The sequence below is a fragment of the Nestor notabilis genome, unplaced genomic scaffold (genome assembly GCF_000696875.1).
Source record: "Nestor notabilis isolate BGI_N333 unplaced genomic scaffold, ASM69687v1 scaffold25823, whole genome shotgun sequence".
NCBI classification, from domain to species: Eukaryota; Metazoa; Chordata; class Aves; order Psittaciformes; family Psittacidae; genus Nestor; species Nestor notabilis.
The window spans coordinates 1-10,444 of NW_009921867.1; the positions used below are offsets into that span (position 1 = coordinate 1).

Consider the following 10,444-nt stretch of genomic DNA (forward strand, 5'->3'; position numbering starts at 1 on the left):
TTTAGTGCGAGGCGTCCCTGCCCATGGCAGAAACCTACATGATGTACGGAAGTAGGTCTTGTGATCATAATTCCTTGTTTACTGGAATAAAGACAAGTGTGTATTAGTAGTTTAACTGTGTTTCCACAGCCACCCCTATCATCCAGTTTTAAAGGGACCCCAATTACTCCCTAGGAATTAAGAATTAGAAATCACTTTCCAAGTTTCCTGCTTGTGCTTACAAAGCTGCCATCTGCTCAGTCAGGCCCTTGCGGCTTAACTCAGAATTATCATAGTTCTTTCCCTTCACCAATAACTAACTGTATCTGATAGCCCAGCTTTATTAATAAAAACCTCTGCTTCCACCCAGAGGTCAGTTCTGTAGCAGAATTTCAATACGTAATTCTCGCTACTCAGTAATGCTGAAGAAAAGCGAATACATTTAATTGCATTCCCCTTAGAAAAGAGCGAATGAAAGGTGACAAAAAGCTAGTATGACAGGTTTTATGAATGCAATTACCTCCTACACCTGCTCCCCCAGGATTTTACAGGGCTTGAGCTCTTTTTCTTTCTCCTTGGCAAGACAAACCCCCTATATATTCACTAAAGTAAGGGCTTGGGCTAAAAATCCACCATACCATTTTAACAAAGACTACTTTGTTGAATGTCTTCCCCAAACCTATTTCTATCAAAACAGCACATTTTTTTGCACACTCAGGTAGACTTTTGCTTTGATGTTTACAGTCAACAGTCCAAAAGACATTACTGCTAAGAATTACTTTAAGACAGAAAAGCTACTGAGAGTAAATGGCACTAACATACCACTTGTCTTTTGGCAATATCCAGTAAGAAGATGCTAGCTGCAGATCCGCATCTCTGACACCTGCTTCTCTCCCTTTCCAGTAAATAATGGGCTGAGAAAGAGTACTGGAGAAGTACTTACCAGCTGGACAAGGCAGACACCCATCAAATAGTTGTTACAAAACAGTGCTTACCTCTCAAACTTCAGGGTCTAACCCCAAAAGTGTATGCAATTTTTAAACAACTCTATGTAACAGGGAATCATTTTCTAGACAGAATTCATGAACAGTTTGAAGTTGTCAAGCAGAACAATCCCCCAAAGTGAAACCACTTTAATTTTCTATCAATTATATCACACCTTTTAAAAAAATGCAAATCTAAAGTCACACCTAGGAAGAATACCAGATTTCTAAGACGATTAAAACCAACACATACTAAATATCCCAGATGTACTTAATGCCCAGTTCAATAAAATATTGGAGTATCAATTTATTAAAAAGTTATGTGAACTATACATACATAAACTGCAATATAGCTGAAAAATCTGAAATATATAATTTTAAAGGAAAATCATTTATTTCTGAAAATATTTAAAATATTGCATTTCTGGCAGTAAATTTAAAAGAAGTGCTCTGGAATGGGTGCAGTCTCTCTGTGCATTTGTCTTCGAGGCGTAAAACATCTGCTTTATGATTTTTCATAACACATTCTTGTGAACACTTTCTTTCTGACTTGTAGAGACAGATTTCCAAGAACAGCAGCAGAATTTTAAAAGGAAATACCATGGTCCTTGTCGTTACAGACAAAACACTTTCTGAGAGAGTCCGTGACACCTTGCAAATACACTAGCAATCTGCATATAAATGCATCAGATTGTGCTTACAAGTTACAGAATAAGTCTTTGATTGATAATTTTTCTGTTTATTTCCGCCAAGGCCACTGAAAATACAAAGGCCTTTTCATCTGAAAGGTTAGCATACATGTCAACTTCTTTTTCTTGTTTCTCTGTAGAAGAAAAAAAAGTCACTATTAGAAGCTTTTTCCATTTAAGTTAATGCATGTTACACAAAGTTTAATAAATTATGTGGAATGGAGCACTGGAATTGAAAAGAAGTTAACAGTCAACTCCTATGCATGGCAGGATTGAGAAAGAGGGGAAAGGAATGAACAAAGGTGCTAGAACAGCCACAGAATTAGTCATCCAAAAGCATGAGTGAATTTCTGTTCTTTAACAATGAAAAAAGAATGAGTTGTTAACATTATACTGATTCCTGACACAAAGAAGTATCCAAGCTTCCTTCCAGGTTTTTTGGTGGGGTTTTTGCAATTTTTGGTTGGTTTTTTTTTTTTCCCTTTACATAAACACCTCCCATCCTGGAAAACAAAGGTACTTTTTATTATACCCTCATTAAATACGACATTTGTCCCCCTATTTTATCTCTAAGCAGCAGAAACCCAAAAGTTTGTTTACAGCATCCAAAACCAACATGCAGATACATGGCAGAAGTCAGGTTCCAAATTAGTCACCACAAACATTTCTTATCCCAGATACAGAACAATGCAAATAGCTCAGTGAGCAGCTGAAAAGCCTCTGCATTCCCTTTGGTCATGGTGGCTTGTTTCAATGCTACAGACGCACAGCAGCAAGCCATCAAGCAGTTTCCACGCTGAAGCACTCAACTCCGCTAAGTTAGAGTAACATACAACAAACTCATAGAATCCCAGCATCTCATATCTCCACCTGCTCACACAGTCATCCCCCCAGTGGGTCCACATTCATAACAAACTTTTAGATCTGGCTTCACATTTGTGTTACAGCTACAGGCACCATTCCAACAGACTGCATCCCCTGCAAAATCAAGTGCTTGTGTTAAACTACTAAAGTGTGAGAAACTGAAAAATCCTTTACCACTGTGTTCTGATTTAATACCGAGACACACACCCCAACAAAACCCTCTACTTACAGATTTCTAGACAACTTCAATCACACTCAAGCTCAACTTTCCCTGCAAGTAAAATTGCTTAGTGAGATCCTGGACACACAAAGATGCATCAGTTTTTAATGTGAATACAGGACACCTACTTAGCAAAGTAAGAGAAATCAAAGCATGTTTGTTATTTGAAATCTAAGTGATTTCTGCCTGATGCCTTGCTATAGAAGACAATATTCTCTAATGCACTGAGTTCGAAACGAAAGCTAAGAAAGCGAGTTTTGCTGCTATTCCTACCCTGTTGCATAACGTAACTCAGTTTCTGTACATACACTCAGTCTGCGCTGCTCTACTTTCTCCCTCCCATTTACAAATTAACAATGCTGGGAGCTGTTCCGAGCACAGACACTACACACGCTGGTTATTCCACATTACCATTTTCATATCTAAACCCCTGCCCTTTCTTCATTTTTTCCAACCCAAACAATCCAACCACCACCTGAATATGTCAGCACCCAGCAAAGTTAAAAACTGTTAACACATTGTAAAGTTCTTAGCAAAAAAGATTTCTCAGCTTTCCCCTCCGCCCTGTCCTCCCAAAGTACTGGCTTGTTCCGAGAGACTTCAGCTTTGAAGAATTAAAATCTTGGTCTCAAACAGGATCAGGTATTAGCACAGGTTTGCAAGCTTTATGCATTCTTAAGGCAATCCTACTTCTCATCAGTAACTAGAGAAGAGCTTGCACCTGTATGACATTTTATCATATGCTACTCACAGGATACCATGATTTCTACAGGCACTATTAAAACTTTTCACTTCGCTTTTATCTGGAAGTAGTTTTGACTCATTTTTCTATTATTAGGAAAAGTCTGTCTTACTAAATTACAACACTATTTTTGTGAGACTAAGTATTTTGCTATACAACTAAAAGGCTATTTAGGTGAAAATCAGTCTTTCTGGAGCATGTCTCGCATCCCCAGATCTCCTGCAATCCACTAGACCCACAGACCTAAAATATAATTATGTATAAATCAAAAATGGACCCTCCCCCCTCACAAATTTTGTATTAATTCAAAATCCAAAGTTCTGAAATTCACTATCCAAACAAATGCACCAGTAATACAGTCGGAAATTAATGGAAAACCTTAATTCATCTTAAGTTTTATCAAGATACTGAAATGCATGTAATTTTATAAAGATTCATCCCTTGTTAATTGTCAAGTATGCTTTAGTAAGACTCCAGGCTACTTTTACTGAGTCTCCGTTGATGGTATACTCTTTCTGAACAACCAATACCACTTCCTTCAGCATCTGAGGGGTTTTTTGTTTGTTTTAATATAATCAAGGCTGTTACCTAGGTAACAAGGCAGACTGGGAACAAGCCTGGCTGGTATCACAGTCCCACACAGCACAACAAAAATCATATAATCTCCACAACAAAATCACAATCAAATTATTATGAAGTGTTTCTATTTTCAAAATAGACTGTATCATTTCTGACAAACAAATTAAGTGACAATTCTGACAAGCCAAGCCTGCAGGGAGAGGTTCCTATTTTCCAGGGCCATCACGTGGCTGATTCTCTGGGTCCCAGCATTCAGCCATATCCCCTCCGTGTCAGCTTCCTCTTTCCCCACCCTCCATTCCTTCTCACTAAATCTGCAGGAAACATAGTTTATTCTTAAAAGCCCTCTTGCTTCTCCTATTTTTCTTAATTGCTGTTGAATCCTGCAGCTCTTTGCTCTAATGTGAGCCACTCACGAAGGATACAAAAGAATAGCTAGTCCAAGGCACAGACATAACTGGAAACAGGCATGCTATGCATGAAAAGAGCATGACAAGCACAGTATCAAAGCTACAGACGTCATGGGTGTCTTTAGGCAGGAAATCTTCACTGAGTGATCTTCAAATTGACAGATTATTTGCTCTTGCATCCTATTATAATTCAGGTGTTCCCTGCTCTCCCTTTTTTCCATCTACAGATACATCAGGCATTGCAGAAGCCTAAGAGACAGCAAGTATTTTGTCTAGCACTAAGCTATTTCCCACACTGCACAGCTGACTTTCAACACTATGAAGTAAGTCATACAAAAAATCACCTTAATTGTAGTAGAGGAATTAAAAGTTGTTTAATATGCTTTTATGTAAACACCACTATCAAGCAGCAGGTTTGGTACAAGAAGAATATTTATAAAATTCCCAGTACTTACTCCACACACAGTAGTCAGGCCAATTTTAGAAACCACTTGAAAAGGGAAGAGTCAACATCAACTCATTTTATAATAATTACTTACAAAACTATGGGTTCTCTACTGAATTTATAGCTATGACAGCCATATATATCAACTTTTTGGGTGATTGTTTTTTAATCTGCCCAATAATCACCCCAGTGGTTTGCACACATTACAGTCTGACATACCCAGAAACACGTCAGAAGTAAGAAAATATCTTAATCCCACTTATTTCTAAACAGTAAAGTGTGCTGTACCGGTGAGTGCAAACCCAAGTCTGTACCAGCTCTGCAGAAGAGGTCAAGGTAGAAGCAGTAGCAATAGTCACACCACCAAGTAAAGCGGATGGTAGGACAGGACAAGAAGGTGAAAGCAATCTCCTCAAGTGCAATTCAACTTAAAAAAACCCAAACACAACACCAAACACCAAGAAAAAAAAAAACACACAGTGAGATCTCACGCAAAGATCTCACTGCATCCATATTTCTACCTGAGAGCACTTGCACATTGTCACACTTCAAAGTAGGAAGCAAAAGGTTAAAAACATTTAGCCTAGGTTTGGACAGAAAAATGTTTTCTAAATATCCCTTACATTTTCAAACTCTTTGAATTTCAAGACTATAAAACATGCATTAAGAGAATGGATCTTTTGATTGCTTATATTGCTTTCCTCTTTTTCAGGGGACAGCAAAGATTATTTATTTTTACAGGACAACCCAACCAGCTTGCAGGAATTTTCAAACCAAAACTATGTGCGAACTTGACCCACAGTTAAATGCCTAGAAATAATTCTATCAGTGCTAGTCAAAGTATAGCTTGGATCAATAACAAATAGGGAAACTCTGTATTCTGTGAAGCTACATACATCAATAAGCCGTATGCAACACTGAAGAGATTAGATATTATAAGTGTATTCCTATTATGGTAAAGCAACCGCCATCCAAAAAACATACAGAAATGAAATTCCATCTCCTCCCTCCACAGCCAAAGCATTGAATCAAGAACAAATCCCAGTTTGTACTTTGTTTTTACAGAAAAGAAACTTTAAGAAAGAACAGATTTACATTAAACGGCAGAAACAATAAAATCAGTTTTGAAAAGTTAGAATTTAAAGGAACTCACTTTGAAACATGGATTAACACCCATTTTTTTATTAGCAAATAAGGTGTCATGAAAAAAACAAAGCAATTCTGAGTTAATGCCACAAGGTATGCTTGAAGATTTCGGTAGTTTCAAGAATAAGATCTGAATATTTATGTTAAATCTTGTTATTCCCCTCCTGTCTGCCTTCCAGCCTTTTTAAGTCCATGCTAACTTTTGGATTCACTATTCAGGCCTAAAATTAATATCCCCAAAACCACATAGAGCAAATGCAGTGTCATTTGGCTTTCAAAGAACCTTAAGTGACAGTCACACACTTGGAGGGCTCTGAGATTATATAGATTAATATAAAGATTAAAACCAGCAGGTGACCAAGGAACCTTAATAAGCCAGGAGGCATTTCTTCCTCTAGAGCATTACTCTGTAGGACAAAAATTCAGGTCAGAGTAGTGACTCAAGATGCCATTTTTATTTTGGTCCTCCAAAAGCTTTCAAGGAACTTTTAGAACAATCCAGTCATCCTAATCACTCTGACAACAGACATCATGATACGGTCTGTCCCTGTGATATAGGGCAGCAGTACTTAAAAAAAAAAAATAAAAAAGAAACCAAAAAAGCTACTAAGCACTACTACAGGCCAATGGCTTTCAAACATGTTGAAACTTGATACAGTAGCTAAAAATACAGACTAGTTCTCTCCAGTTAGTTCCAATCAGACACTGAAACATAAAACCAGAGGCCTCTACAGATGGGAAACTGCCCCTTACCCATATTAAGGTACCAGGTATTGGCTGAACTAGTCTACTTACTTAAATGGTTTGAATGGTACAAAAATTTATTGATAAAAAAAGTCCTCATACAAAAAGAAAACACAATTAACATTTTTCCAGTTCTCATACCTCTTTCTTCTTCGTGTTTTTTGGATGAGGCACTCTTAGGTCTTCCTCTTCCTCGTCTGTTATGATCTGAATGGCTGTTAGACCTGGATCTTTTTCGGTTTTCTAAGTCTTTATTTACTGCAGAGTTTATCTTCTCTCGCTTAACTCTCTCTGTTCGTCTCCTTTTGGCCTCATTCTTATTTTCTGTGCAAATGAGAAGAGATGGTATGGTATGATCTAGGGCTGTTTTCATCTTTTTTAATTAATTTACTGTTAGCACTTGCACCTCGCCCAACCACCTTTCTTCTTCAATTCTCTCAGCAAAAGTGGTTAGATGACTTTACCGAACAATTACATTTGCACAGAAATTTCTGCACCCATGCACAAATTAAGGTGTTATATCCACAATGACACTTTATTTCTTGATTGCAAAGGTCAAGCCTTTAATTACTTCAAATGCATTTTGCAGTAGACATTTGCTAGCACACACAAAAAGTTTTTTCCCATAATAAGATGAAAAAACCTGTACATATCACAAACATTGAGACAGCCCATTGCATCTGTTTCCACTAGCTAAAGAAAAGAATTTATCATATAGGCAAACAGCAAGCAAAGTACTTGATCTTTGTTTGACACTAACAATTAAATCATTCCTAACTCACACAAATTGAAATGCTGAGTCAATGATGCAGTCAGTAAATGCCACATTACACAGCACACGTCCCACCAAGTCTAGCCTAGCACAAGGCCTCATAATACTTAATGCTGAAATTAAGACTTAATGTCTTGTCAGAGTCAAAAAAAAAAAAAAAAAAGAAAAAGAAAAAAGAAGAGTATTTACATGAGTTTCACCTGTAAGTTAAGTACAGAATAGTGAGCTTGGGTATGAAAATATTAGTTGCCACAGCACACTATTCAACACAGACTAGATGCACATATGCAAAGCTGTAGCACAATTCTGCAGTAGCTATATTGTTGAAAATACTGGAACAACGTTTTCTAAAGGAAGTTGCAGTTACCTTATGAGCACAATACAGACATACATGGTCTCCCACTACACCTTCCTGGGAAATATTTTCATTTTGCTGCAGTCATCCCATTAATCTTGTGCAGACATAGGGTACACACTGAACAGCAGGGTAACATGTCACTAATGTCAATACAAAAGCTGTATTTCACAGTATTCCAAAAAGGCTGAGGTAGCAAGGGCCCTCTGGAGATCAACCTTGTCCAATGCTCCTACTCAAGCAGGGCCACCAAGAGCCAGCTGCCCAGGACCATGTCCAGATGGCATTTGAATATCTCCAAGGACAGAGACTCTACAATGTCTCTGGACAACCTGTGCCAGTGCTTGTCACCCTCACAGTAAAAAAGTGTTTCCTCATGTTCAGAGAGAACAGCCTGCATTTTTGTACCCATCACCTCTTGTCCTGTCACTGGGCACCTCTGAAAAGAGTCTGGATCTGTCCTCTATGCACCCTTCCTTCAGGTATTTATACACACTGATGAGATCCCCCTCAAGCTCTGCTCCACCACATTAACAGCCTTCAGCTTCATTTGGTTAACTACTTTATCAACAACTGGGGAGGGGAGGGTGGGGAAGAAAATTGACCAATACTTTCAAACTACCACAGGCATTGCTTAAACTCCTCTGTCCACCTTGAAAGCTCAGTTATCTGGTACAATGTCATGTAATTCCTATGTGCTGGTAAACTACAAGCATCCTTCAAAATCATAATGTAAAACACCAAATATTTACCTTCCATTTTGTAGGCCTGGTAGGTAATTTTAAAAAGCAGACATTATAGATGAGATATTTTTGGTTGCTGGGTTTGTTGTTTTTTTTTTAAACATCTTCCCTGACAGGTGCTTGTTCTAACTAATTCCTACTAGTACTGGAGAAAGTGATAAAAATTAACACAAGGAGACTGTTAATCATGCCAGAATGCACATTCAACCAATATCTTACTGTGCCCATCTATAACAAAAGACATGTAACTTAGACTCAAAAACCACACTATTTTTTAATTTAACCCATGCAGAGAGAAGCAGACCCACCTAGGTTTAGATTACACATATGACCAATTTTTATTTTCACAAAGTTCATCTTCGATCAGCATGTATTCTGAAATCTGACCCCTTTGGCAACTCTAGACTTTTAGCTTCAAAATAGGATTTACAGAAAGCTTTCAGTAAGGAGCTGTTACCAAAAAGTTTGGTCAGAGAAATACTCTTAAGGCTCAACTTGGAGTTTTAGAAAGCAGGCATTCTTTATTGCAGTGCTGGGTGAACACACAAATAGCTTCACAAAGGTGAGCACACCCAATATTTGGTGGCAGCAGCTATATATTTAGCATACTTGTGCATATTCATGAATTTCCCAAGAAACTATTTACATATTCATGAGATTTTTCTGGGAACTAATTATACTATTTGCATCCTAATAAAGCATGTGCTTTCCTGAAAGGGGGTCTTGGTGGTTGCTGATAGTCTTCCTCACAGTGTTTACTGAATGGCCTCAGTGCTTGCACACACTTGCAAGGTCCTACTGCTAAGTTAGCAGCTGGTATGTCCTTGCTTCTGTTCTGTTCCAGTCTTGCTCAACACTGGGCACCACTCTGCTATCTTGAAGGCTGGCATCCTTGGTCTTATTTACTGTCTCCTTAGTTGTTATCGTCCCATCATGTTCCTTCCCCCATAGGCCAAACATTCCTTTCTCTCTACATGTTAGTAAGTTAGAACAGTTTGGTCTATTCTACTACGTTAAAGGCACACACACTATTGTTAGTTTAAAATTTAAGCCTACAGAGTTATTTTGCATAGTGACCAACGTGTGTAACTAGACTAGACACAGAATAAATGCCAACATCAGAAATATGAAAGAAGTAAGACTGAAAACACCAGCTTTTTTCCCTCCTCAAAATTCAAGAAAAATTAACATATTCAAACTAACCATGCACAAATTCAAGGGAAAGTGAACTGACAACAATCAATTTACACAGAGTAGCAAAATACTCTATCTTTTGCCTCCAAGAAGTAAAAGGAAAGAACTGCTGTCCCCCCTTCTTCCCACCTCTGTAAATATTACCTGTGATGGGTGGCGATCTCTCAGCACGTTTAGCATGCAAGAGTTTTCGACTAATAAATATGTAGCCACAGGGACATGATTTACATGCAACAGGAACCTGGGAGAATAAAAGACAAATATTTCAGATCATTTCAAATTATGATAGAATTCCTGTCCAATGAACAAAAAACCCCTAGTAACTTGCATTTTGTCCTTGCAGATACCTCTTCTAATTCAGTCTGTACTGCAAACTATGGTCTGTACTATTATATAATTGTATCTAAGCATAGTAAAACCAGGTTCTGCTGTGAATCACCTACCAAGCCTCTTCTTTATGCAGCTGTTAGAAACCAAGCTTGAAACTTAAGAGTTTGTGACTGCTTTATATTACAAACTCTCTTCCCCGAACAGCCAGGAAGAGGGTGGAGGAAAGTAGAGAGCAGCAAGGCTGAATTG

The 10,444-nt window shown here is 38.0% G+C and overlaps 1 protein-coding gene across 1 annotated transcript; it reads right to left on the minus strand.

Annotated features, from left to right (window-relative positions):
* Window positions 1-1,245: 1,245 nt before the first annotated feature.
* Window positions 1,246-10,106, minus strand: LOC104400980 (chromosome unknown open reading frame, human C16orf87; the record flags this gene model as incomplete). Its single annotated transcript, XM_010011337.1, has 3 exons — window positions 1,246-1,785; window positions 6,943-7,125; window positions 10,010-10,106. Coding segments are annotated over 3 exons (399 nt in total), but the record flags the coding sequence as incomplete, so codon positions are not given.
* Window positions 10,107-10,444: the final 338 nt, after the last annotated feature.